The sequence below is a fragment of the Grampus griseus genome, assembly GCF_964374135.1.
Source record: "Grampus griseus genome assembly, chromosome: 14".
Classification (NCBI taxonomy): Eukaryota; Metazoa; Chordata; class Mammalia; order Artiodactyla; family Delphinidae; genus Grampus; species Grampus griseus.
In genome coordinates this window covers 5,142,524-5,170,473 of record NC_139008.1, presented here as the reverse complement: position 1 = coordinate 5,170,473, position 27,950 = coordinate 5,142,524, and the positions used below count along the sequence as shown (strand labels likewise).

General features: G+C 60.0%; 1 protein-coding gene across 1 annotated transcript; it reads left to right on the top strand.

Moving 5' to 3' along the window:
• The first annotated feature begins 389 nt into the window (after window positions 1–389).
• Window positions 390–27,530, top strand: TECPR1 (tectonin beta-propeller repeat containing 1). The gene is made up of 25 exons (XM_082670770.1): window positions 390–484; window positions 4,151–4,385; window positions 4,793–4,975; window positions 5,248–5,370; window positions 6,289–6,414; window positions 8,643–8,817; window positions 8,925–9,025; window positions 9,574–9,675; window positions 11,028–11,173; window positions 13,850–14,217; window positions 14,564–14,709; window positions 15,292–15,447; window positions 16,054–16,203; window positions 16,306–16,463; window positions 17,085–17,212; window positions 18,129–18,231; window positions 21,875–21,971; window positions 22,047–22,126; window positions 22,673–22,729; window positions 23,159–23,339; window positions 23,629–23,764; window positions 24,565–24,657; window positions 25,433–25,539; window positions 25,687–25,806; window positions 25,976–27,530. The coding sequence occupies exons 2-25, from the start codon at window positions 4,161–4,163 to the stop codon at window positions 26,135–26,137; spliced, it is 3,423 nt and encodes a 1,140-aa protein (XP_082526896.1). The 5' UTR covers window positions 390–484; window positions 4,151–4,160; the 3' UTR covers window positions 26,138–27,530.
• The last annotated feature ends 420 nt before the right edge of the window (window positions 27,531–27,950 follow it).

The window sequence follows — 27,950 nt, the reverse complement described above, 5'->3', positions numbered from 1 at the left end:
CCCTCCCCCCTCCTCCAGTCCCTGCAGAGCCGCGCACCCAGGCACCTCCCTACCTGGCCCCTCTCCTCGCCTGCGGCCCAGAGAACACACCGCCTGCTCCGGCAGGTGGACCTGGGGGTGGCGGGCGGTCTTAGGGGGCGACCAGCCGGGTCCTGGGGGGCGGCGGGCGGTCTGCAGGCCCGCCTCGGTCCCGGGAGCGCGGGCAGCTCGCCCCACCACCGCAACCCCGAAGCTCAACTTCTTCGAGATCCCGGAAGTGGGCGGGCGTGCGACCCAGCCGAGACCCCAAAGCCGGCTGGTGACGCAGCATGCCGCAGCCAATCGCGCGCCTCCTGCGTTTGCGTTATTGCGAGGCCGGCCAATGGGCGCGGGTCTGGCTGCCGCTTCCTGCCCACAGGCTCGCCGGCCCCGGGGGAGAGCCTGCTGGCTCTGCCGGCCTCAGAGGCGCAATCGCCGCGACCCCGCCCTCCGGGCGCCGGCCCAGGTGAGTGCAGCGGCGACCGGGAGGTGGGACGGGCGCCCCCGTCCCTCCGGACAGGTTGGGGCGGCGGAGGCAGCAGCAGCGTTTGCCCCACGCGCGGCGAGGTGGGAAGGGGCTGTGCCAGTGCTCTTTCCTGCACACCCGGCGGGGCGCCGTCCCCGGACCCCCACCCCGACCCCTGAACGTGACACCCCCACCAGCCTTTGCGCTGGAGTGACTTGGGAAGTGATTGGCGGGTGTAGAGGATCGAGCTGCGAGGAGCCCGTCTGTCCCTCCTCTGGGCAGTGGTGAGAGCAAAGCTGCTTGGCGTGGGATTAGCTCAGGCAGATGGTAAGGGCCCGGCGCTGAGATGCTACTGGTGGCCGGGCAGGGGACCCACCTGTCGCCCAAGGGCACGGAACCTGAACGAAACCAGGCCGACCGCCCAGATGATGGGAGCCGGGGGTTCATTTTCAGAGCAGCCGGCTCAGGGCACCTCCTTCCCTGTGGGAATGGAAGGAGTCAACTAGCGTGCATGTCCCGCAGTTTTCTCCCACCTCTTTAGACCCTGATGTCGCCTTCCAGCAGCTCCCACAACTGGTGGGCAGTGAGCTGCTTTAGTAGCCAGCGTTTTCTCTGTTTGTTCATGGGGTGGGTGTGACAGGGTGTAATAATAATAATAATAAAAAAACCGCAGGAAATCTTGGGCAGGAAGCAGTCCTAAGATGGCCTGGGAAGTAAATGCTTTAGGCACTCCCTTGGGACCGTGTCCCTCCCTGTACCGCACCCCACGCTACTCCCTCAACCCCCACCTTCCCTTGGGTACCTTTACATCTCTGAAGGGATCTGTTAATTAACCCCAGCAGAAAGGTAGATGACTCCGCGGGTGGTGAGCAGGCCTACTGAGAAGAATGACTGAAAGTCCACCTGGAATTCATTGTGCAGAAGTTCTGGGTGAATCGGAGGTTGCTTTCTCGGAAGATGTTGCCTCCCTCACTCCACCCCTAGAAAACAGAGAGATCCCAGGATCCCAGAATCGTGCAGCTTAGTGCTCCAACCTCCCACTCAAGAGTCCTCTGATCCAGTGACCCCATGTCCCTGGACAGGTTACCCCATCACCTCACAGCCAGGAAGTGGCCTGGGAGATCTTGGGACTACATCCTGGCTGGCATGGAAGGGAGGTGAGGCTGACCAAGGATGTCCAGCTTGTGTTATCTTTAGGTGGGAAGTGACGGGTACCGGTATTTCCACACCAAAGGGAATTTGCAAACATAACCCCCCCATCTTTTCTCTGCAGTAGAGTCTTCTGGTAGTTGCCCAGAAGGCTGAAAGTACGTCTATCTGCTTAGTCATTTCTCTGGAGGAAAGTGTATCCAAGTTCAACATCACCATTCATTGAGCTCAACATGCAGACTGAGCCTGACTTAACTGGCTACTTGTACAGTGACCTGTGAGCCAAGAAATATCTTTGAAGACTGTATTTATATTAAAATGTCACCATGGGAAGCGCCATCACCCCTCCCCCCATGTAAAAATCTTACTTTTTTTCCCCAACAATTTATGATAAGGATTGTCAAACATACAGCCAAGTTGAAAGAATTATACAGTAAACACCCACACACCCACCACCTAGATTCCACTATTGACAGTTTGCCATTCTTGCTTTATCACATATCTATCCACCTCCTAGTACCTTACTTTTAACCTTAAGTAACTGGTGACATTCAGCTTCCCTGGAGCCATATTTCCGTCTCTTAGCTCAGGGAGGGGTGGTGTGGTGAATGTAGGTGGTGGTGATTTTCCATAACTTTGAACAAACACCCACTTTGTGCAGAGCACTGGGAGAGGCAGAGGAAATGAAGAGGCCGAAGACTCAGGCTGACCAGAAAGGGCTTTGAGTTTTTTGTTTTTAAGAGATAGAAGATAAGTGGCAGCGTGTGAGAGCAGATGGCAAGTAATAAAATGATTTCAGTAACACTCATTGAGTTCTTGCTGGGTACTGGGCACTTTATTGTAACTCTGTGCCTGTGTTATCTCATTCAGTTCTCACAACAGCCACATAACTGGGTTAGTCTTCCTTTCTTCCTTTTACAGATTAGGAAATCGAGGCACAGAGAGGTTAGTAGTGGGCTTTTGTTCATGCTAGAAAGTGGTGGGGCTGGGATGGTGTGGGTCCGGCGTGGTTCTGGGCACTCTTAGTCACGGCGTAGATGCCGCAGGGGGGAGAGTGGACCCTCAGGCCTGCCCAGGGAGGAGTGGAGGGGCATCTGGGGGTGCCACAGCTCTTTCAGGGGTCCCATCTCAGGCACCCGGATACAGATGCCAGTTTTCAAATGGCTTCAGAAGGCTAGCGTCCTGACTTCCCGTGTGTTTGACCTGGGCGTTGGGGCCCCGGGTGGAGGGATCAAGCTCCTCCACTCTGCCAGTCAGGCTCCCCCCCACACCCCCATCGTCTTCCTCCACTTCCTGTTCTGGGTGTTTCCCAAAGCTGGCGCCTGCTCCACTTCCCTGCTTCCTGTTCTGTATCCTTCAGTCACTTCCTTCCCCGCCCGCGCTCTTTCTTCTCCGGTGTTTGTAAGACACACTTTTTTCCGAAAGAGCCTCATTGCTCGCAGCAGATGCTCCTGTTTCCAGACGCGTTCCATCGTCCACGTTGTCATTCCAGTCGTCACGCTTTCTGAAGCGCCCTGGTGCCCCTGGCAGGTCTCGGGAGCAGAATAGCCTGGCCCCGGCCTCGAGGCGCCCAGGCTCTGTCTCCCCGTAGCTCTGGTTTCCGAACCAGACAAGCCGTGTCTCGCCCTGGGGCAGTGATGGGTCTTGGATGTGGGAGCCGCCCTGTCCGGCAGAGCTGCGCACTGGGATTCCCTGCACTGCCCTCGTCCAGCTGCTCTGTTTTGCTGCCGTGGGCCTGGCCACCTGGCCCTGCCACGCCTCTAGGAGTTACGTCCCAGCAGCACTGTCAGCCCTGGGGTTGGGAGGGTCAGCGGTAGAGCATAGCCGTGACTCTGCCCACCCCCCGCAAATAAGAAAGGAAGAGGAGAGAAGAAGGAACCGGAGTGGAGAATGGCAGGAGAGGGGTCGGGGAAGAGAGGAAGGTGGTCGCACAAGGAGGGTAGAGACAGGCCCCTCCCATCCCTGCCACGCACACAGCCACAGAGCTCCTGCGCGACCATGCAGGGCGCTCGGGGGATGGGGGGGCGGTGCCGGGCCTGTGGGGACGCCCCACGAATGCACAGAGGAAGGTCACAGGGGGACCAGCACGAGGGGGTCCCTCTCCACTGTGGGGCAGAGGCCTCCCTGGGAGGCAGCAGGACGCGTGTAGGTTTGGGATTCATTAAATCTACAACTTTTCACTTATTCTTTAGACAAGAAAGATCTGAACGAACTATGACCAGATAATAATAACATTCATTAAATTGGGGGCAGTGGGTATTTGGATGTTACACGTTTTGTCCTCTGGACTTTTTTGTGTGTTTGGAAAAAAATCCCCATCACAAGAAGGGCGAAAGGCAGAGAAGAGAAAAGGGCCCTGGACTGCAGCTGGGCTCTGCCCCTGCTTTGCGGGGGGCCGCTCAGCCCCCTGCGGCAGGAGATGGTCACGGCCCGGGCTTCCTGCCTGGCCCGGCTGGCCCCGGGCCGGGAGCGGCTGTGGGTGCTGACCCTCGCCCTCCCGCCGCTGTTTTCCCGCAGCGCCGCGGCCATGCCCAGCTCGGAGCTGTGGGCGGTGGATCTCTTCGGGAGGGTGTTCACGCTGTCCACGGCCGGGCGGCACTGGGAGCTGTGCAGGGACGCCCAGCTGGAGTTCAAGCGGGTCAGTGCGGCCGCGCCGTGCTGCTGGGGCATCGCCTGCGACAACCAGGTGTACGTGCACGTGGGCGCCAGCGACGTCCCCATCCGCTGCCGGGAGGAGGCCTATGAGAATCAGGTGGGGTCCCGAGCGGCGGGCTTGCTGGGCTGGTCGCTCTGCCGGGAGGTAAGGGCCCCCGAACCCCAGGCTCCCGGCCTGTTCCCGCCTTCATTCTGCTGAGATCCGAGTGCTGCAGCATCCGAGTCATTGAGGCCAGGGCCCCTGTGGGTCCCTATCCGGGCAGCTGGCCGGGTCCGCACAGGCACGGGGCTCCGGCCGGGTTCCAGGAGTCCAGGACGGTCGTGTCCCCCACTGTTCGGCGCGGCAGGTCCTCTGCCCTTTGGGACCGGACTGGGCTGCAGGCTCACGATGCAGAGCCAGGCCCTCTGCTCCCTTCCCGCCCTGGAGACGAGAGGAGGTCCCCACTGGCCTCGGAGAGGCCCTGGCCACCAGGCCTAAGGCTGGTCTCTGCCTCTGGCCCCCAGCGCTGGAACCCCGTGGGCGGCTTCTGTGAGACGCTCCTGCCGAGTGACCGCTGGCCGTGGAGTGACGTGAGTGGGCTCCAGCACCGGCCGCTGGATGGGGTGGCGCTGCCCTCGCCGCATTGGGAGTGGGAGTCGGACTGGTACGTGGATGAGAATTTTGGAGGGGAACCCACAGAGAAAGGGGTAGGTGCACTCGGGTCCCGCCGGGGCTCCCCTGCGGGGAGGGAGCGCCTTGGGCTCGGCCCGTCCCCCCAGTGCTATCCCCAGCACCCCGTGGCATCAGACCTCAGCCTGGGCCCCCCGTGCTCCCCGCTTGCCGGACGGGATCCATGGGGACGATGCTTCGGGCCGCGCTGCTGCTTCTCCACCCCTCCTCCATCCTGCTCCCCCTTCCCCAGCTCTTTCAAGTCCTTCCTCGAGAGCTTTACGGCCCCTCCCCCATCTTGGTATTGCAGGGGTGGACATATGCCATTGACTTCCCCGCCACGTACACGAGGGACAAGAAGTGGAACTCCTGTGTGCGGCGCCGGCGGTGGACCCGGTACAGGAGATACAAGTCCCGGGACACCTGGGCCAAGGTCCGGGGTCCTGCGTGTGGCCGGGGAGGGGGGGGGGCAGGGGGCGGGGCCCAGAGCGCAGCCCTGTAGTGGGGAGGGTCACGTGGCCCTCAGCCCCACCCTCCCTGCCCTGCTCTGGGGACGCCATGCCCGCCCCGGGGCCTGGCCTTTCCTGCTCTCCTGTTTGGAAGGCTGTGGCCCTGGGCGGCCCTCGTTTGGGAGATGGCTGGTCGGGGAGCCGGGCCAGACCGTGGCCCCGGACGGCACAGAATTGTCTTGACCTGGTCTCCAGGCTGCCCTGTCCCAGACTCAGGCTCAGTCTGTACACGTCTTCCTCCCCTGCCCCCCACCCCGCGTGGCAGCCGCTCTGGCTCTTGTATTTTTCCAGTGACCCACAAAAACCAGCCTAGGGACGCAAGGCCTGTATTGGGGTCTTACGTGGCCTCAAATGAGAGGAAGGCCACAGGCCCTCGCCTGACCCCTCTGCAGGGTCCACGCCGCGAGGTGGGGCTGCCAGCCCAGCCTGCCTGGCCCTGGGGCTGGGAGCAGCCTGGGGGCAAGGTGACGGCCAGTGTCACGGGAGGCCTTCACTGCAGGGCCGTGTTCTGTGATGGGGGGAGGGAGCCACAGCGGTCAGGCCACTGCAGAGCAGGGGCAGGAGTGACTCCTTGGGGACAGCAGCCCAGGCCTGGCGGCCAACAGGGGGAGGACAGGGCAGAGGGGGCCCAGGGCTGGGAACCCTCCGTCCTGATGCTGCCGGCCCTGCGAAGTCCGCTGGGGCCTAGCTGGAGGACGGAAGGCAGCGTGCTGAGGGCCGGAGGGGAAGCCGGGGGTGGGAGTGTGCACGTCCAGGTGTCCACCAGGCGGGGAGCAGGGCCACCTCCTGGCCCAGATGCCCACAGGCACTGACTGCTACTGCCTCACACCTCCTCGTTTCAGATCCCGTCGGAGGATGACCCCCAGCGGTTGCCTGACCCCTTCAGCGACATCTCTGTGGGGGGTTGGGAGATCACAGATGAGCCTGTGGGCCGCCTGTCCGTGTGGGCCGTGTCTCTGCAGGGGAAGGTGAGGCCTGTGCCCCCGCCCCCCCGGCCTGGCATGGGAGGCGGCTGAAGGAAGCCGGCCGCAGGGAGCGGGCAGGAGAGAAGCTGTCGTCCACTGTCCTCCCAGACGTGGAGGAGGGAGGAGGGCTCTCCCCGGGACCCTCTCCTCGCCTCCTGTCCCCGCAACTGGGGCTGCCCTGAGTGGTCAGCCTGTTACCGGGGTCCCCACAGAGTCCCCCTCCTGTGAATCCTGCTGTCCTGGGGACCCACGGGGTCCTGTTCCTCCCAGAAGCCTCTGACCTCCCACCGCATGGCTGCTCCTGGCCTGTCCCTCCTCTGAGCCCCTGGAGCACTGATGAGTGTCCACCCTGGGCTCAGAGGGCATCAATACTGCCTCCTCAGATAGAATCTCAGCTCCCTGCCCACTGCCTTGTGCTGCCTCCCACATGCTGGTCTCCAGTAGTATTGTGGATGGGCGGGTGGGTAAGAGGATGGATGAATAAGTAGATGGATGGATAGGGGTATAGATGTGTGCGTGTGTGTGGGTGTGTGTGGGTGGATGGATAAATGGATGGACGGTCATGTGGATGAATGCACAGGGGGATGGATGGATGGATGGATGGTTGGTTGGACGGATGAGCAAGTGGCTTGGTGGATAAGCATATTGATGCGTGGATAGGTGGGTAGATGGATGGATGGCTGTTGGGATGGGTGGGTGGAGGTAGCTGTGTGGGTGGGAGGAGAGGAGATTCTTTTCTCGGGGAGCTTGTGAACTAAGCAAAGGAATAAAGCCCACTGCTGACAGCAACAGTGACAGTGACACGGATGGGCCTGGGTGCAGGTGACCCAACACTGCGGCTGTGGCTGTAGAGCGTACTTCGTGACCGTTCAGTACCCTTAACACAAACGGACCAAAGTTCTCTGGTTGGCTTTGGAGCAGCCACAGCAGGCTTTTATCAGGCTTACCTTCAGGTCCTGCTTGGTCTGGGCTTAGGTCAACCCGTAGTAGTTTTCTCTGAGCCACACTGAAGGGTGGTGGGGAGCTGGCCGGGGACAGAGCCCCCATCGAGGGGCCACGCCACCTGGATGCAAAGAGAGGGGAGAACGGGTTTGAGAGCAGCGCCAGGTGTGAGCCAGCGCTGCCCGACATCACTCCTGTGGTCCGTAAAAGGTGAAACCAGGACCCCGGGCTCCCGGAGGAGCCGGGCAGACAGTTGGGCCCAAACCAGCAGGTAGCAGAAGCGGGGCTGCCAAGGCCGGGTTCTGCAGTGCAGGAAGGCAGTTGTTCCAGCTGCTGATTTATTCACTGGATAAGGTGTTTGAAGAAGCACCCAGCAAACCATCACGTGCAAACAGGGCCCATAGCACACGCATTTCTGAGTGATGGTGATCATGGTGGAGGCTTATAACCAGTCTATTGTCTCTTGTCCTTGGAAAATTCTGTCTATGCCAAATCATTGAAAATGTTTTATTCATTATTATAAGTGAGATCATGTCACATAATTCACAAGTGTTAAGGCAGTCTGTTCAGATAGCATAGAATTTAAAGTTTACAAATAAAATTAGTATGAGCAATAAATCCCACTAACTAATAAAGAATTTTAAAAAGAAAAAAAGGGCAAGGTGACAGGGTTGGGAGGCCTCATGGACCACGCAGCAATGTGCTGCCCCCTCTAGATGAAATCAGCCAGCTTGGGCAATAGGAGCGGGTGGCTCAGTCTTAAATATTTGATTATGCTCCCTGTCTTCAGGTTAAGGAGAAAAAGAAGTGGACGTTTTAGACATTCCTATGAAGGGGGCTTGGGGGTTTCCTCATCCAGCCGCTGGGGCCCCTGGCTTCCCCTAGAGACAGGTGTCCTGAGGGCATTGTGCCACTAGGGGGCGCAGGACACCCGGGCTGGGGCTGGAGTTCTCACAAGTCAAGCAGACGACAGAAGAGGTCTGTCCCCTAGGACCGCCAAAATCCAGGTGTCAGTGTCGCATTTTTTAGCAGGGGTGGGGGAGTCATCTAATCTGGTCGAGAATCCCGATGGCAGTGGGGGCAGGGTGAGCGAGATCTGGACAGTCCCAGCACCCTGGTCCCCAGTCCCCTGGAGACCCCGGTCCCCAGTTCCTTGGAGACCCCCGGTCCCCTGGAGACCCCATGCTTGGGCTGTGCATGGGCTGATGCAAGTGCAGCCAAGCTCGGGCAGCCAACCCGGCCACAGAGCCCCGGCCTGACCCTCCCCATGGGTTTCTCTCTCCACCCAGGTGTGGTACAGAGAGGACGTCAGCCACCCCAACCCCGAAGGCTCGTCGTGGTCCCTGGTGGACACCCCGGGGGAGGCGGTTCAGATCAGCTGTGGGCCCCACGACCTGCTGTGGGTGTCGCTCTGGGAGGGACAGGCCTTGGTCCGGGAAGGAATCAACAGGAACAATCCCAAAGGTGGGCAGCCCTGCACCTTGCGGAGGAGAGGAGGGCGGGGCCGCCCACCTTCTCCCCGGAGCTCCCAGTGATGGGGGCCACCTGCACTGTTTTCTGGGGCCGGGTAGGAAGTTCGTGGTCTGTGGTGGAGCCTCCCACGTCTGAAAACGGGATCCTGCACGTCTCCGCAGGAGTCGGTGTCGTCTGGGCCGTCACCAAGGACCGTAAGGTAGGACGGGGTCCCTGGGGGCTGGGTCCAATGGCTCTGTTTAACATTGAGGGTTGTGTGGTTTTTTGTTCTCGTGAGAGTGGTCCACACCCTTTGGAACAAATCCAGTGTCAGCCAGGCACCGTGCGTATTCTGTTGTTGACGTCACTGGTGATCTCCAAGATGTTTGGTGACCCCCCAAACGTTGCCTGCACCCCTGTACAAAGTGCAGAATGACTGTATTTACTGTGCAACAGGCTGTAACATTTCAAATAATCAGAAGCTAATTTTCTGAAGCCCTCAGCTAAATGAATGCCTCCCCTCTTCTCTATCCAGAGCTTGTCATTTTGACTTTATCAGAGGCAAGTCCAGTGAAGTAAGCTGATTTCGCATTGCTTCCGTGATCTCTTTCTAACCCCACGTCAGGGGCATCCTTTCTGAACAATGTGCTGTGCTCATCTGCGGCCTGAACCAAAGGACCAAATTATTTGTTTTCCCAGGCCTTGAAAAAAAAACCCTTCTATTTCAGTGGCCCTCCAGGGAGGTGTGTTTATTTCTGACTTTCCCAGGTTTGGTTCCGAAGAGGCGTCAACTCTCACAACCCCTGCGGCACGAGCTGGATCGAGATGGTTGGAGAAATGATGATGGTGAACGTGGGGCTAAACGACCAGGTGTGTGTGGTCCGGAGGCTTGGTCCCCAGGGGTGGGGGTGGGGGGCGGCAGAGGAATCAGAATGGGGCCCCCCCATGCGTCCCGCCATCCCTTTCCACTGGGCATGCTCATGAGGCTGGTACCGGAGGGCATCCCAGAACCTCTGCCCATTCCAGGCCCGCGAGGGCACCCGAAGGGGCTGCTTTCCCCCAAGTCCTGGAGCCCCCACAGTCCTGGGTCACACCCCCGAGGACCCTCAGAGCAGTGGTAGCGAGCACGGATCTGGGGAGGGACATTCATCCTGGAGACTGGAAAGTTTTGTTGAGAAATTTCAGGGCGAAATCAGATCACTGAGTACAGGACAAAACATCTTCCAACTTTGTAAGAGCAGCATCTTTTAAACATCACCTGCGTGGTTCCTATCGTAGCCTCTTTCTGGTGGATAATGTGGTTTGGCTAGTTTTAAGACTTAGGGTGTGAAGGTGACGCCTTTCCCGATGCTCTGAAAGCTCTTCCTGGGGGCGAGGGGGCTGGCCTTTCCTGTGTCCGCACACACTCCTCACCTGCCCAGGTGAGCTGGGCACGCAAGGGCAGGGGCAAGGGGGTGCCAGCTGGTGCCCATGGGCCTGAGCACGGAGGCCACGTGCGATAACCAAGTGACAGAGATGCCGTAGCCCCCCCCCCCACAGCAAGGCCACCTGGGGCCACGGCTCCGCCTTCAGGCACCCCCAAGGCCAGAGCTCCCAAGGGGCTGCTCCCAGGCCCCTCCCCTGGGCCCCTCAGCTGCCCAGCACACTTTCCTTCCTCAGCGCCCGGCCCGGCCACCTTCCCCATAAAACTGAGGTCAGAATCAAGGAGGTTATTTTGCATCTTTAAAAGGACCAGGACCATCCTCTGGGTTCACTTGGGGAACAGCTCCCTTCCCACCAAGGCCACAGGGAAGCTGGGGACATGGGTGGACTTCCTGTCCCCGCACAGTGCCTACCGGCACCAGCACCTCCTCTGGACGCTGTTGCCCCAAAGGCCCAAGTCTGCCTGAGGTCGGGGAGCCAGGCTGGGTCCCTGCTCCTCCTGACCTTGGAGCCGCACCCTCCCCCAGCCCCCTCGGGGCTCCGCTTCCTGCATCTGAGTCCTGGACTCAGCTCTCAGCCACCCCAGCCCCTTCGCAGCCCACCCACACAGGCGCACCCCCCCACCCCCTGCCTGCATTCGCAGGCGTGTCCTCCAGACCTGGGGGGCTCCCCCCACGCCCCCAGGGGAAGGGAGCCCCAGTCTGCACCCGCCCCTCCCCCCCCGCAGCGGCACCTCTCTGTTCCAGGCCCACCCCCCCACCCCCACCCCCACCCCGCAGCAGCACCTCTGTCTGTTCCAGGTCTGGGGCATCGGCTGGGCGGACCGGGCCTTGTACTTCCGTCACGGCGTCACCCAGAGCGAGCTCAGCGGGAAGACGTGGAAGGCCATCGTCGCCGGCCGGGAGTGTGACGGCTCACGCTCGGGCAGCTTGTCCAGCCTCCTCAGGTGATCAGGCGGTGGGGCTCCACGGGGTCGGTCCGGGGTGGGGGGCCGTGTAGGAGGAGGCTGCTGCCCGGCCTCACCCCAGGCAGGAGAAAAGCAGGTCCCGACCCACGAGAGCCGCGGCTGTGTGGCCTTCTCCCTTCCTGTGCCTGGGGTCCTGCTCGGCCCGAGGTCGGGGGCAGCACGCGGGAGGCGGGAGAGGGCAGCTGGGCGAGGCCAGGATGTCCTCCCATGTAGGGGCTGGGGGCTGTCCCAGAGCAGGGCTGGCCTGTTGGTCCTGAAGCCTCAAGGTCTGGGAGACAAAAGCCTTCTTTGCGGGAGGATGCTCAGGCCCCTGTGTTAAAGGAAGGCAGAAAAGAAGATGGAGGGTTTCTAGCCTGGAGAAGAGGCCCTGAATTAAGACGTGCCCCAGAATCACCTGGAGAACTCGTTCCCGAGGATCTCCACGCCCCGCCCCCAGAGCTACTTTTTTGAGATTTTGCATGTCTTGCAAGGTCCCAGGTGTGCTCCTGCTGCAGTTCTGGGGACCACGCCTTGAGATCCCTGGGGTTAGAGCGTGTGGACCCATCCCAGCCCTGCCCACTGGCCCTTAGAACGCAGGCAGGTGACTTAGCGTCTCAGCTGGGGGCGCCACCAGCGCTCACCTGCCCGGTCATGGGGCCCAGGGCCCTCGGCACAGCACTCTGCAGCCGGCTTGGGCCCCCCTCAGACGCTGGTCCACACCCTCTGCTCCCCCAGCTTGGTGGTCAGCACTCAGCTGCACCGTCAGCCTAGAGATGCCCGGAGGCTGGCCAGGCAGGGTTTGCTCACATTCACCTGAGGGTTTAGGCTCTTCTCAAAGGGAGAAGCACATTGGGATCAGCTGAGAATTTCCAGAACCACTGACGCCAGATCTTCATGACCTTGGGCTTGGCAGTAGCTTCTTTTTATATATAAATATATATATATATATATATATTTTAACATCTTTATTGGCGTATAATCGCTTTACAATGGTGTGTTAGTTTCTGCTTTATAACAAAGTGAATCAGCTATACGTATACTGGCAGTGGCTTCTTAAATATGACACCCACAGCACAAGAAACTGAAGAAAACATAGATAAATCAGACTTCATCAAAGTTTTAAAATTTTGTGCATCAATGGACACTATCAAGAAAATGAGAAGACAATCCACAGAATGGGAGAAAATAGTGGCAAATCATGTATTTAACAAGGTCTGTTATCTAGAATACATAAAGGGCTCTTACAACTCAAAAACAACTCAACTCAGAAGAGCAAAGGACTTGAACAGACATTTCTCCAAAGTAGATATACGAGTGGCCAACAAGCACAGGAAAAGATGTTCAACGTCATGGGACATGAGGGAAATGCAAACAAAACCACATTAAAAAAAAAAATCCACATGAGATACCACTTCACACCCACCAGAATAGCTGTAATCAAAAAGGGAGACAGTAACAAGTGTTGACAAGATGTGGAGAAATTAGAACTCCCCTGCACTGCTGGTGGGGTGTAAAGTGGGGCAGCCACTTTGGAAAACAGTCTGGCAGCTCCTCAAGAAGTTAAAGATAGAGTCACCATAGGACCCAGCAAATTCACTCCTAGATAGATACGCAGAAGAACCGAAAACATGTTCAAACAAAAATCTGTACATGAATATTAAAAGAAGCACTATTCACAATAGCTGAAACGTGGAAACAGTTCAAATGTCCATCAATGGATGAATAAAACATAGTGTTATCCATGCAATGGAATATTATTTAGCAATACAAGGGAATGAAGTGTTGACACATGCTACAGCACGGATGACTCTTGACCTCTTACACTAATTGACAGCAGCGAGTCACAAAAGGTCACATGCCGTACGATGCCGTTTATATGAAGCGTCCAGAACAGGCGAATGCATGGAGACAGAAAGCGAATTCGTGGTTGCCAGGAGGTTGGGGGAAAAGAGGAGGCTAGAGAGTGACTCCTTAATGGGTACAGGGTTTCTATGATGAGATGAGAAGGTTCTGGAAATTGGTAGTGGTTGCACAGCATTGTGAATGTACTTAACGCCACTGCATTGTACAATTTTAAATGGTACATTTTACATCACATGTATTTTACGATAAAAACTAATAATACTGCCAGATCTCCACCTAACATTGATTTGGTTGGTCTGGGTGTGGCCTGGGGACCTTTCAGAGTTCCTGAAGGTGGGACTTCCCTGGTGGCGCAGTGGTTAAGAATCCACCTGCCAACGCAGGGGACACGGGTTTGAGCCCTTGTCCGGGAAGATCCCACATGCCCCGGAGCAACTAAGCCCGTGCGCCACAACTACTGAGCCATGCTCTAGAGCCTGCGAGCCACAAATACTGAGGCCTCATGCCACAGCTACTGAAGCCCACGCACCTAGAGCCCGTGCTCCACAACAAGAGAAGCCACCACAATGAGAAGCCCACGTGCCGCAACGAAGAGTAGCCCCCGCTCGCCGCAACTAGAGAAAGCCCACACGCAGCAACGAAGACCCAACGCAGCCAAAAATTAAAAAAAAAAAAAAAATGTTCCCAGGGGTTCCAGCTCCCTGGGGAGCAGGTACTGGTGTGTGTGGCACAGAGAGGCCATGACTTGGCCAGGGGTCACACAGCGCATGGTCCTTCCCCGAGGGAATCATGGGTCTGCCCCTCTCCTTCCAGCGCCGGCTGCTTCTTTGGCGACGAGGTGAGGGGTGGTGGTGAGTCCCGTGTGCCAAGCGACTCGGAAGCCAAGAGACCGGGGCCTGACCCTGAGCATGATGTGGAGGTCGCCAGCCCTGCCTCCGCCCCGGCCTCCGCCCTGGCCGAGCTGCCCTGGACCAACATCGACCTGAAGGAGCCCAAGAAAGGGCCCAGCCACGCGGCTGCTGACTTTCCCGAGGCCACCAACCTCTCCTCACTGCCACTTCTCCCGCTGGGCCTGGAGGAGCCCGACAGCGCCAACTGCCACGCGCTGTGGGCCTGGGTGTCCGGAGGAGGCTGTGCTGTGGAGGCCCACACCACACTCAAATGGTTCACCGTCCACTCGGGTAAGGGCAGCGGCCCAGCGCCCCAGAGGGTGCCCCAGGGGAGGTGGGGCAGGCCTGATGCCCCCACCGTGCTCAGCCCATCTTTCTGGAGCCTTCCAAGACCAGCCCAGGCTGTCAGGAGGAAGGGCGTGGGCCTGGAGCCCCTTCCCTCCCCCTGTCCCAGCAGTGGTGGCCATTCTAGGCTGACCTGGGGGACATCAACTTTCCCCTCAGGGTGAATGATGGGAGGGAGGGCTCACGGGACATGTTACAGAGATGGTAGCTTTCTAGAAAGAAAGGGCTGGTGAAAAACAGAGCAGAGAGGCCTGGCCGGCTGCCCAGTCCTGAGGCTCCGACCGGCCCGCAGGCCTGTCCGCCTCCATGCAGATGCTCTCGCTGTCCATCACGCCGGCCCAGACCGCCGCCTGGCGGAAGCAGATCTTCCAGCAGCTCACAGAAAGGACCAAGCGGGAGCTGGAGAACTTCCGACACTACGAGCAGGCCGTGGAGCAGGTGGGCAGTGCCCGGGTGCACTTTTTCCAGCACACATTCATTGAGCACCTGCTGCATGCCAGCCCTGAGGTAGGTGGGAGGGATACAGATGGATGCAGCCATCCTTCTGTCTGTCCATCTCGGACGTGAAGCCGTCCCCTCCAGGCCCGTGTAGAATCACCGATGAAGCGATGAGTCCGTTTGTTGATTCACTTGCCCTCAAGAACTCCGCGCGGGCCCACTGCATTGTAGGCACAGAGGACCTGGCTGCGTCTCGGGTGGCCTGGGCCCCGGCTTTGCCGCTGACTCTCTCTGACATCGGGCCAGGCACAGAACCTCCCGGGCCTCAGTTTCCCTACCCAGAGCATGGGGTAACGGTGCCGATCCCACAGACTGTTTGAGAATCATAGAATTCGCTGGCTCGGGGCCTGGCGGTGTCTGGTGACGTCACTTCTGTGAAGGGGGGTAGCCAGGAGGGCCGGGCAGGAGCCCCCAGTGTGGCAGTGAAGGGAGCAGAGTGGCCCCGGGGTGCCGGGGACTGGGCCGGAGTGTGGCGCCCCAGGGCCGGCCTGTGACCCGTCCCACCGTCCCACTGTGCTGCAGTCGGTGTGGGTGAAGACGGGGGCCCTGCAGTGGTGGTGCGACTGGAAACCCCACAAGTGGGTGGATGTCCGTGTGGCCCTGGAACAGTTCACGGGCCACGATGGGGTTCGGGACAGCATCCTTTTCATCTACTACGTGGTCCATGAGGAGAAGAAGGTGGGTGGGGACGCCAGGGGGGAGGTGCGGGGGGGTGTAGGGGAAGAGGGAGGTGCAGGGGTGGGGTGTGTAGGGGAGGGGGGAGGTGCAGGGGGTGGGGTGTCCCAGGGGAGGGGTTGCAAAGCCGGGGTGCAGGAGTGGGCACGGGACACGGGCCCCGAGGTGCTTGGCCCAGGACAGCGTGTGGCATCTGCAAAGCACTCGTCCGCGGTGGCAGCAGCCGGGCAGTGGCCGGCAGGCGTGTGCCGGCCTCACCCCCAGCAGCTGCTGAGGGGCCCTCGTGTTCCAGATGAGGAACCAGGCTCTGGAGACAGAGCCGCCCCCTCCGGGGCTGGGGTTTGAACGCAGTCAGTCTGGCTCTAAATGCCCTCGTCCACATCGAAAACGTCACTAAGGCCCTTGCTCACGAGCAAGGCCTCCCCATCAGAACCTGCCGCCCACCACTAAACCCCACAGGCCCAGGACCCCCAGGGGTCGGCTCTCGAATCGGGGTGACCCAGCCGTCCCCGTCGCCACACCACACGGGGGCTCCACCCAGGGGCCCGAGGCAGCCCCAGGCCCGCGGGTTCCCCGGTGACGGCCCTGCTGCCTGTCCTCTGCCAACAGTACATCCACGTGTTCCTCAACGAGGTGACGGCGCTGGTCCCCGTGCTCAGTGAGGCCAAGCACTCCTTCGCCGTATACACCCCCGAGAGGACACGGCAGAGGTGGCCTGTGCGCCTGGCCGCTGCCACCGAGCAGGACATGAGCGACTGGGTGAGCGGCGGGGGTCCCGCGGGCGGGCGTCCCGCGGGCGGGCGTGAGGGAGCCTCGGTCTTGGGCGCCCAGCCTCGCTGACCGGCCATCCCCCCGCCGCAGCTCGCCCTGCTCGACCTGTCCTGCTGCGAGAGCCGCAGGGTGCACGGCCGCCCCTCCCCGCAGGCCATCTGGTCCGTCACCTGCAAGGGGGACATCTTCGTGAGCGAGCCCAGCCCAGACCTCGAGGCCCCCGAGCACTGGCTGCCCTGTGACCAGATGTGAGTTGGCTGCACCTGACGGAGCTGGGGACCTGGCCCAGAAGGTCACCCAGAGCCCGTGAGGACCAGGGGGACGTGGGTGAGGCTGGGAGGCCCTGCACGGGAGGGAGAGGGGATGTCTGTCTGCCCTTCGCTCGTCCGCTCTTGGTGGCCCTGTGTGCCCGGCGCCCAGTCGGACGAGTTGCCTCTGGACAGTGGCAGGGCCTCCGCCCGCAGGAGCGCGCCCCAGGTGGCAGCTGCACCCTGCACTCCAGGAGGCCGTGCTGGCCCGAGTGGTGGCCCCTCCTGGTCTGGCGTGACGCGCCCGTCCCAGACCCCAGGGTGCAGGGGGGACTCAGGCTGCTGACCTCGCTCCCGTCTGCATAACTCCAGGGATCGGGGGCTCTTGAAGCCCCTGCTCGCTGGGGGCCTGACCGGCTCCTGCACCAGCTCAGGGTTCGCCGTAGCTGGTTAATTCCCAGTGGGAAGCCAGGCGGGTTCCCTTGTGCTCAATAGAGTCTGTCATTGGAGGCCGAAGGTGAGTGAAGCAGGACGTCCGGGAGGCCACGGAGCAGAGGGGTAGCCGCTGGAAAGCCCTGCGGGACAGTTTCTCCCCTCCCCTCCCTCCCTCCTCATCTCCAGGTTCTGGCGGCAAATGGGAGGCCACCTGCGGGTGGTGGAGGCCAACAGCCGGGGCGTGGTGTGGGGCATCGGCTACGACCACACGGCCTGGGTGTACACGGGTGGCTACGGCGGAGGCTGCTTCCAAGGTGAGGGTGGCAGGACCGGCTCCCCCAGCCCTGCCCCCAGCCTCCTGCACGGGCCGGTCCCCCCTCTAATCCCTGGCTGGCTTCCCCGCCCCACGCCGGAGCCGCTGCGCCAGTATCGATGCTCAGCTGACAGCTGGCTGACAGGTGACCTTCACCACTGCCAACCTCCAAATCCCGGGGCCAGCGCACAAAGCGTGAGAGCCCAGAGACCGGGTCTCGCCCCCAGTGGGCCTTCCTGGGCACCCACTGCTGAGCTGGAGGCCGTGAAGGTTCTAGAAAGACAGCCGCCAAGGCCAGTCTCCTGATTCCCAGGCCCGGATTCCAGCTCCCTTTTAGATGGGTTGTGCCTTAGGGGACGAGAGCTTGCCGAACCCCTGGGAGCTCCCCGAGTTGTGGAGGTAGGGGCCCTGTGTCTCCTACTGGTAAACAGAGGCAGAAACAAACACCGGAGTGGGACATTCCATGCCCCAGCCCACACGCCCCACAGTGGAGGCGGCTAACCCTGTGGAACTGTGGTCCACCGAGACCCCAGGAAGGCACATCGTGCAGGTTTAACAGCTTCCCTGTTTGTGAGGCAGGAACTACTCTTGTCCCCGTCCTACAGGTGAGGAAAGTGGGGCTCATGGGCTTACATGAGGGGTCCAAGGCACCTTTGTTAGTAAGGAATGAGCTGGGGGGGCCTCACACCTGCCCAGTGCCAGGTGAGTGGGCTGGAAGGTGGGGGAAGAGGAGCAGGTGAGAATAGGGCGTGAGGTGGAGGAGTGTCAGATTCTTGCCACCAGGACGTACAACCCCGGGTAACCCCAGAGGAGCTCAGCCGGCCTGTGAATCCTCTCGGCCCTCTCTTCCCGCCTGCTCTCACCTGGTCGGGCGGGCAGGTGTGGCCTGGGTCCAGCACCCTCCTCTCCGCCCCCAGGCCTGGCCAGCAGTACCAGCAACATCTACACGCAGTCGGACGTAAAGTGTGTCTACATCTACGAGAACCAGCGCTGGAACCCCGTCACGGGCTACACCAGCAGGTGAGCCAGTCGCGTGCCCGCGGAAACAGGACCGAGCTGAACGGGCGCATCTGCTGTAGCGGGAGAGCTGGCGTCTGGCCCCAGATGTGGAACTGACTGGATCTTACTGCTTAGCAGGATTTTCTCCCTTAAAGTATAATGCGTATTTTAAAAACTCGCTTACTGAGAGCGTGACATACATAAAGTACGTGAAACGTACACATACGTACATGCGGTGACATGTATCTAAATATGTTGGCGTGTCCACATACATCATGGAACTCTCACAGATCAAACACCAGCGTAATCGCTACCCGGGTCACGAAACAGAACGTCGCCACCTCCCTCCCCATCCCCTCGGGTGCTTTTTTGAGGGGGGTGGTTACTTAACTTTCTTAGAAAGTTTTGCTTAATTGAAGCTGCTGAGAACATCACAGCCTCCACCGAAATTATTTTAATTCTCCAAATGTGAGGCTTTGGGACAAGACAGTCAATACGTGGTGTTTGGTGCAGAAGCGGGACACTCTAGAAAATCTAGATTGTATGCAGCTATTTATTTCCTGCCCACTCAGCACAGAAGCGTATTTCTCATACCCTGTCCTGGGGTATTTGGTTCGTTTGTTTCAGAAAGCAAGCGAGTTGTGGTGTTTCTTACCTCCTAAAGCCACTGCAGGGCTTTTGGCCGGCCAGAACAGCGGTCCTCAAGCTTGAGCCTCATCCAAGCTCTGCGCTGGGGCCCCTCCCAGACTTGGCCCTGTGGGTCTCTTCTTTCGACTGGTCCCATTTCATATCCTGTATAATAAAACTACGATCCTAAGTAGAGAGATTTCCTGAGTTCCCTGAGTCGTTGTAGCAAATTATCAAACCCGAGGAGGTAATGGGAACTGCCCCCCATTTGTAGCCAGTTGGTCAGAAGTGCAGTATGGCTGGTATCTGAAGTGGGGGCAGTCTTGCTGGGGACCGTGCCTTTACCTTGTGGGGACTGAGTGGTGTTGCAGTCCACCCAGTTGGTGTTGGAATAGCCAGTTCTCTGCAGTGGGTGGACCTGTCCACACTCTCACAGGCAGGGCACGCCCCACATCTTTGCTGGTTTCTTATGTTTTAGACACACTGATGAGCGTGTAGTAATATCTCCTGTTTCCAGTTTCTGTTTCCTGGGGGCTAATGGGACACAGCACCTTTCAAACATGTACTGGCACTTGGATACCCTCCTTTGTGAAATGCCCCTTCGAGTCCTTGTCCCATGTTTTGGTCGGATGATCTCTTTTTCTTGATTTGCCAGTGCTCTTTACATATGAAGGTGTGGGCCCTTTCTCTGTTATTTCTCCTGTTCTGCAGCTTGCTTTTCACCCTGTTAGTGGTGACTTCATTATTAAATGTAGTCCTGTTGATCATCCTTTTCTTTACACAAAGATGGGGCCTTTAAAAAAACCTCTTAAGAAATCTCATTAACCCCAAGGGGATTAATACATCCTTCTATCTCTGGAACAGCAGTCAGCAAACTTTTTCTATAAAGGACCAGATAGGAAATAGTTCAGGTGTGGTGGGCCTTAGGGTCTCTGTCACAGTGACTCACTCTGCAGCTGCCGCTTGAAAGCACCCACGTAAACGAATGAGCATTGCTGTGTCCCAATAAGACGTTACACCTGGACACAAATTTGAATTGCGTAGAATTTTCACGTGTCCCAAAGCATTATCCTTCTTTGAATTTTTTTCAACCATTTAAAAATGTAAAAACGACCCTTACTTTGTAGGCTGTGCTGAAACAGTCCTGATTGGGCCTGTGAGGCGTGTTTTTGTCCACCCTGTTCTGGAAGCTTTATTCCTCTGTCTTGTCCATTTAGGTCTAGAACCCCCTGGCCTGAACTACTTGGTATATAAGGTGAGGTAGGGGTAAAGTGTTTTTGGTTTTTTACTCTCCAGTGACCCACACCATTTATTGAAAAGACTGTCCTTCCCCCTTGCATCACAGCGGCCACCTTTGCCTTAACTCCAGTGTCCATGGGGGCAGTGGCTGTTCCCAAGCCCTTCTCTTCCGTGCGGCTTTGGGCATCCTCGTGCTAACCCTACATGGTTCCAGCTGCCGTCCCTTTATGGGAAGTTGTCAAAGCCTCATCTTCTTCATCCAGCATTGGCTCTTCCTGGACAGTTCTAGGTGAACTTTAGAAGCAGTCCTCAAAGGCTCTTGGGGTCTTGGTCAGGATGGCCTTGGACCTATAGGTCAGTTTGGGTAGAAACGTTATCTCACGTTCCTAAATCTCCAAAATCTGGACGCAGTTTATACCTCCATTTATGTAGATCTTTCATTTCGTATTAATAGGGTTTTGTGATTTTCTATAACGGGGTCTTGACATCTTTTGTAAATGGTATTTCATATTTTTGAGTCTATGATAAATGGCACAAACTTTTAAATTTCCTTTGTGTTTTCAAAATTGATGAAAGGAAGAAATTTCAAATAACACGAAGAATAAATTCTAATCCCACCAACCAAAAATAGTAGCCACTCTCCGCATTTTGGTGTGTTTCCCCCTGCCCGTCCCCAGTGTGCCCGCATTTGCTGGAGGCAGGGGGACAGTCAGACATGTACAGATGGCCTGTGACAGCCTCCCAATTTGATCCCCGAGGGTGGACCTGGCTTATCTCACCCCTCCTCGGTCTTGGACATGTAGACTGTTTGTGACCTTTTGCTGTCGTCTGGACAGTTTGAAGGATTTCCTCGTGTGTAAATATTTGCGAGTCTCTCCGTTCACCCCGGTAACTTAGGGTTTGAGCCCTTCTAAGGGAGCTGATAGACGTTGCCCGCATGTGTTCTGGAAGCCTCCGCCCCGGCTGTGCGTAGGGTCCACACGGGATGCTGACCTGCTTGCCCGTCCCCTTCCTCCTCACTCCCTGCTTGGTCCTCGGGAGAAGAAAAGCAGTGCCGGGCTCCCCAGCCCGTGTAGAGAGTGCAAAGCCAGGGCCACAGCCGCCCGCGGAGACCACTGTGCGCTGTGTGTTGCTGGGAGTGTATCAGTCAGCCGGGGCTGCTGTAACAAAACACCACGGGCTGAGCAGCTTAAACAGCAGACGTTTATTCTCTCCGTTCTGGAGGCCGCGGAGTCTGAGATCAGGTGTCAGCAGGCTTGCTTCCTCCTGAGGGCCCTGGGGAGGATCTGTTCCGGCCTCTCTCCTGGCTTCCGGGGGCTTCCAGTATTCCTTGTCTGGTGACTCAGTTGTCACATGGCCTTCTCCCTGTCTTCACGTCGTCTTCCCAATTTGGGAAACTTGGGTCCAGATGTCCCCGTTTGGTAAGGACGCTGTCCTAGTGGACTGGGGCCCACTAAATAACTGTCTCATCTCAACTTGATTCTCTGCAAAGACTCTATTTCCAAATGAGGTCCCACGCATAGGCACGGGAGTTAGGGCTTCAAAGTCTTTTCGGGACACGATGACCCACATCATGAGAGAACGAGGTGTGGGGTCCCTCGGGTGGATGGCCTGGCTGTGGTTGGTTGGTGCCTGGCCCCCGTGTGATGTAGGGTCCCCCTGTTGCTGTCCCCGCCCTGGGGCCATCCTGTTTCCGCCCTCTCGCCCCTCCAGAGATGCAGCCGTCCCAGGGGCCTGGGCAGGGGGGCCCTGTTCTCCCCTCTCTCTGGCGTCACCTCAGCCCTGTTGTCCTGCGCAGGGGTCTGCCCACCGACCGGTACATGTGGAGTGACGCCACGGGCCTGCAGGAGTGCACCAAGGCCAGCACAAAGCCCCCGTCCCTGCAGTGGGCCTGGGTAAGCTCCGGGCTGGGGCTGGGGCGGGGGCTGCAGTGGGGGGTGTCCACCCGCACTGACCCGCCCGTCCCCCAGGTTTCTGACTGGTTCGTGGATTTCAGCGTCCCTGGGGGCACGGACCAGGAGGGGTGGCAGTACGCCAGCGACTTCCCTGCGTAAGCATGTCTCTCTCTGCGTGGGGAGGGGGTCTCAGGGGGCTGCGACCCTGAGTGTCAGGCCCGGTCAGCCAGGCAGAGTCCCTGCCCCCTGCCCCACAGTGCAGACCCTTCACGGTACACAGTTCATGTCCAGATGGAGGATGGAGCCGGGCGAGACTGAGCCAGGGCCTGAGCCTGGCTTCTGAGCCCCAGGCTGGTTTATCCTGGACTGATCCCCCCGCTTTGGCCTTGGGCCCTGAGCTTGACTGCTCCCCAGAAGTGTTCTGATGGCGCCTGGGGGTGGGGAGGGCTCAGAGGCCCCTTAGCTAGAGCCCACCCCGCAGCTGGGCAGCTGCCAGCCCCAGGGAGACCACGCAGGGGGGCCCAGGCGGGGCCAGAGGCATCTGAAGCAGGAGGACGGTGTCCTCCCTTACCTGCTGCCCCCGAGCCCCACCTTCGGCTTGCACTGAGGGCTGGGCTCTGTAACTCCTGGGGAAAGGATGTGCGTGCAGCGTCACCTTCCAGAAACTTCCACGGTCTCGACGTCAGCTTCTTCCTCTGCAGCTTGTACCACGGGCACAAAACTATGAAGGATTTCGTCAGGAGAAGGTGCTGGACCAGGTAAGGAGGGAGGTAACTGGGGGGTGCCGCCATGCCCCTCCCTGCCTCGGCCTCAGTCCCTGTGGAAGCAAAGGGGAGGTTAGAGGCGGGAGGAGAAAAGAGGATCAAAGTAAATGTCAGCCCAGGAAGTGCCCTCGGGCTCCCAGTGCTGTTTCTGAAGCGTTTGTTTTCGAGAACAAACAAGACAAATGTTGGCAGGCTCTACAGGACCCGCAGGGTGGGAGGAAGGCCCGGATGGGGTTGGAGGCCAGGCAGGGGCGGACGGCGTGAAGGGTGTTGCCCACCGGCTCCTCTGGGGGGTCGCAGGTTGTGGCCCCAGCCCTCCCCAGGGCCAGGGGCCTGGCTGCTCCCTTCTGTCCAGAGCAGACGGCCCTGAGGCTCACAGCGGCATCAGGGTGCACGGGGCTTTGCTCTCTTTCTGCCGCACAGAAAGTGCAAGCTAGTGACCAGCGGGCCCTGGCTGGAGGTGGCCCCCATCGCCCTGGGGGACGTGTCCATCATTCCGGAGAGCCCGGGTGCCCACGGGAGCGGGCCCGGCATCGCGCTCTGGGCCGTCAGTGACAAGGGGGACGTGTTGTGCCGTCTGGGCGTGTCCGAGCTCAACCCCGCGGTGAGCACTTTGTGGGACCCAGGGCCTGCCCACCTGCCAGCCCCCTGGCGGATTCTTACCGAGATAGGGCTCTTTGGTGGAGTCGGGCAGGGATCGGGCCTCCCCAGGCCTCTGCCCAGGACGTTCGCTGGGACCGGTGGACACCGTTCGTGGCCCGAGCGGTCGCCAAGCCCTGCGGGCAGCTGGAGCTGAGGACGCGGTTGGCGTGAGGAGCCGCCAGCTCCCGGAACCCGGGTGGTGACAGAGGCGGGGCCCGGCCGCCCTGAGTGTCCCTCCTCCCCGCCTGCAGGGCTCCTCCTGGCTGCATGTGGGCACCGACCAGCCCTTCGCCTCCGTCTCCGTCGGGGGCTGCTACCAGGTGTGGGCCGTGGCCAGGGACGGTTCCGCCTTCTACCGTGGCTCCGTGTCCCCGTCCAAGCCGGCTGGTGAGTGCCACCCCTCGGGAGGATCTCCACCTGCCGCCACCGCCGCCATGTTGTGACGGGCGCCGGGGGCGGCTGGAGCTGCTTCCGCTTCCGGGGAAGCCGGTTGACGGGTCTCCGTGTAGTTCAACAAGCATTTACCGAACACACCTGTGGACCAGGCGCAGGGGCCGCGCTGGGCTCCCCCCAGAGGCCGCCCCCCTCCGCTGGGACTGACCCAGGGGTGGTCACCTGGCAGTGGGGCTGCCCTTCACCGCCCTTGGCCTCCTGCCCCTCGGGGACGGCCCTGGGCACCGGCACAGCCCGTCCACAGTGTCCACCCTGGCTGCCCTCCGGGAGTGCAGGCCATGTAGGCTTGTTCTTCTCTGGACTTCTGGGCAGTGTCCGGCACAGGGATGGATGGACCGACGGGTGGGTGGGTCGGTGGTGGCTGGCGCATCGCCACCCTCCACGAGCGGCAGTGGGTTCGCACAGTGGCCCTGAGGCTGAGTCTCCACCGCATGCTGGGCCGGGCACCTTCCTGTCCCTGTTCGGGACAGCGGCCCATCGGACCCCACCGTCTGGAAGCTGCCACAGCCTCGGGCGGGCCCTGGGGAGGGCACTGGGCAGGCCGGGGCATCGAAGGGACAGCAGGACACAGGTCAGCTCGCGCTGGGCCCTCTCACACTTGTGGTCCGGCCAGTCTGGGGACAGAGGCCAGCCGCACCTGCTCGACCCCGTGAGCTGCAGAGGAGGCCACGTGCTCCAGGAGCACCGGGGTGACAGTTTCGGTGCTGCATCCCAAATCCAATCTCCCATCGCAGGCGACTGCTGGTACCTCATCCCATCTCCTCCCAAACAGAGATTGAAACAGGTGTCCGTGGGGCACACAGCGGTGTTCGCCTTGGACGAAAACGGCAAGTGGTTTCTGATCCCCAGCGGTCACCAGGGGAGGTTTGGGGTTCCCTGAGTGCCCTGATGGGATGAGACCAGACCCTCGCCCACCCCAGGCCCCAACATGAGACCTTCGTAAGCCCCATGAGAGGCCGCCAGCCTGAGGTCAGCCTCCAAGCAGTCTCCCCCGAGCCAGGCAGGGTCGGGGGCCCCCAGCCCCCCCCAGGTGCTCTGGCCTGCCTGCACCTCGGGAGGAGGACCCGGTGCCAAGGCCTGAGAGCATCTTCTAGACAGTGCCACCCAGGCCCGCGACTCAGGAGCCCCAGGGCAGCTGCGGCTGGCAGAGGTCACCTGCCCCGCCCAGGCCATCCCTGCCCCACCCCCGTGCCACCTCCAGCCAGCTCCGCCCGTGCCCTTTAATGGTCTGTAGTTGTTGTCCTAGCTGAGCAAGGCGAGGAAAGGGCGGAATCGGGACTGGAACCCAGGGATTTTATTCCACACCAGGTCTCTTTATTGTTTAAAGAATTCCTTGTCCTCGGTTTCTCATGCATAGAAAGCAAACGAGGATGCCAGCCCAGCACAGCGGGGCAGTTATGAAGTGAGGGGGAGGCAAACGTGGGAAGGGCAGGGCTGGCTACGGCCGGGGTCTCTCCGGCTGTGGGTCAGCAGGAGCCCCGGGCAGTGGGGGGGGATGCAGAGGGAGACCCCGCCTGTCTCGTGGTCAGACCTCCCGGCCTTGCAGACCCCGAAGTGGATCCCGACGCTCGGGGCCTCACGGTATCGGTGCTTCTCTCCTAGGGAACCTGTGGTACCGCCAGGGGGTCACACCCAGCTACCCGCAGGGCACCAGCTGGGAACACGTGTCCAACAACGTGCGCCACGTGTCCGTGGGGCCCCTGGACCAGGTCTGGGGCGACAGGGGTGGGGGGTGGGTGCTTGCCCTGGGGTCGGGGACTTGGGGGGATCCGGGTTTCTGCTCTGGTCTCCCCGCTGCTGTCTCCATGGTCCCCCTGCAGCGGTGGGGCCAGGCCTTCAGTGGGTTTGCATTCCAGGTCTGGGTCATCGCCAACAAAGTCCAGGGCAGCCACAGCCTGAGCCGGGGAACTGTGTGTCGCCGCACGGGTGTGCAGCCCCTGGAGCCCAAGGGGCAGGGCTGGGACTATGGCATCGGGGTAAGCAGGGCTGGGCACGGGGCGGCTGTGCTGGCCTGGGGCTCCGAGCCCCGAGGGCTCTCGGCTGGGAGGCCCCGGGCAGAGCCGCCCAAGAGTCCAACCATCTAGAAGGATGGTCTCTGCCCCTTGACCCCTGGCAGCCCCGGGTCACTCCGCTCTCTCCTTTCAGGGGGGCTGGGATCACCTGTCCGTCCGGGCCAGTGCCACCAGGGCCCCCAGGAGCTCGTCCCAGGAGACAGCCGGCAAGTGGAGAAGGGAGCAGGGCCTCCCCAGTGGGCCCTCGGAGGTGGCCGGTGCCCCACAGGAGACCCCCAATCCCGTCTGCTGCTGAGGCCGCTTCCCCTCACCTGGAGCAGGTGTGATGCTGGGTTTGAAGGACCAAGGTTGATGCAAGCCTTCCTGTCGGGAGCTGTTCTCGTGCTGAACGTGCTGAAACGTGGATCCCAGGAGTGGTATCTCCAGGCCCAGACTCGAGACTGGGGAGGGAGCCTGGCCTGAGATCATGGCCACCTTGGAGGCACTGAAACAACCCAGAAGTGTGAAGCTCTGTGGACGCTGTGTGTCCCCGGCTGCGAGGAGAACGTGGGGTGTGAGGTGCAGACCCCTTCGCCCCAGCCTCTCCTGCGCGTCCCTTCCCTCTCTGCCTCCTCCCTTTCCAGGACGGGAGCCTGGAGGCTTCCAGGAGCACTGCCCCTGGGGAGGAGAGCCCACGAAGGACCCCTGAGCCCCGGGCATCCCCAGACGGCGTCAGCCCTGCCCCCTAAAGAAAACTGGCTGTGGGGCTCCGTGTGGCTTCACCTGGACCTGATCAGTTCTCTGAGCAGGATTCGCGAATGGGGTTTCCTTTCAAAAGTTAAGGAAGGAGTTGGAAGGTTGGAAATAAGTGCTGGGGAGGGGCGTCTTCTTCCCCGGGTGGGCCGGGCCCTCCTGGGGTGGTCGGAGGACGGAGGGGCCGCCCGTGGCTGCGAGAAGCTGTCCAAGTACAGAGTCACCGTCGTCGGTCCTCAGCCAGCCCTTCCTCTGACGGGGCTGGGGACTGGGGGCTCCTTTTACATCGGATCATGTCGCAGGGGGTGGGGAGGGTGGAGACCAGCCGAGAGGGGCCTGGAGGCCTCAGCCTGGAGCAGAGCCCTAGGGAGGCACCCCCCAAGCAGCCCCACTCCCAGCGGGCAGCTTCTCAGCTGCTTTTTTTTTTTTTTTTAATCAGAAAAAGGCCCCATTTGGTTAAGTCTCAAGTTTGCTTCCCACAGCCATACGCGTTGCCGGGGGTCATCAGAGCGCGTGTCCCGTCTCTGCTCACTGACCGCCAGCTTCCCCGGCGTTCCCGTCAGGAGGGCTCGGCTGTGCGCTGTTTTGTGGTGCAGTGTTTGCCGCCCAGAAGCTGACTCTAAGGAGGTCTCCCTTGGGCCCCCTCCTGAGGGGCACTGGAGGGGCCGCAGGCCTCTGCCTCATCTCCTGGAGGTGGGACCGGGAGGCGTGAGTCTGGGGGCAGTGCCCAGGCAAAGCAAGCGAAGGGCCGGGTGGGCGGCGCCCTCCTGTCTGTTTACACTCGTGGTTGTCAGGTTTCTCCGCGCGGGCATTACTGTTTCTTCTGTGGCAGCGCCCTGTCGATCTACTGTGACTCGCTGGTTTCTCCCTGCCCTCTCTCCAGGGCGACCGTGTCCCCTCCTTGCGGAGCGCCGACTGCTGACCTGCTCAGCATCACCGAACCATCTCGAGTCCTCGGATGCTTTATTCAATAAAAACTTAGGCCAGACTGTCAAGGACGCGCTATTTTTATTGCTGCACTACGATTAAAATGCACAGTTCCCCACCCATTCGAGCTTGGGGCAAAAGTAGCAGTTGCCGTGAAACCTTTTATTTTGGTTTCATTAGTACTTTGAGGAGGTTGTTAGGAAAAATAAAAGCAAATTGGGATCATCTAAGAAACATTTTCACCATAATTATAGCAGGGGCACTGGCCGTTCAGTTCCAGGTAGGTTTTCTCTATAGGAAAGTCGCAGTTCTTGTTTCTCTGTCACCCCCGAGCTCATGCAGGTCTGGTCTGCAGGTGGGTCCGTGGCCGCCGGTGCCGGCCGGGCGGCCCGGGCTCAGAGTGCGTGAGTCTCTGACTGTAGGAAATGGACAGCCTGGAAGGGTAGGGC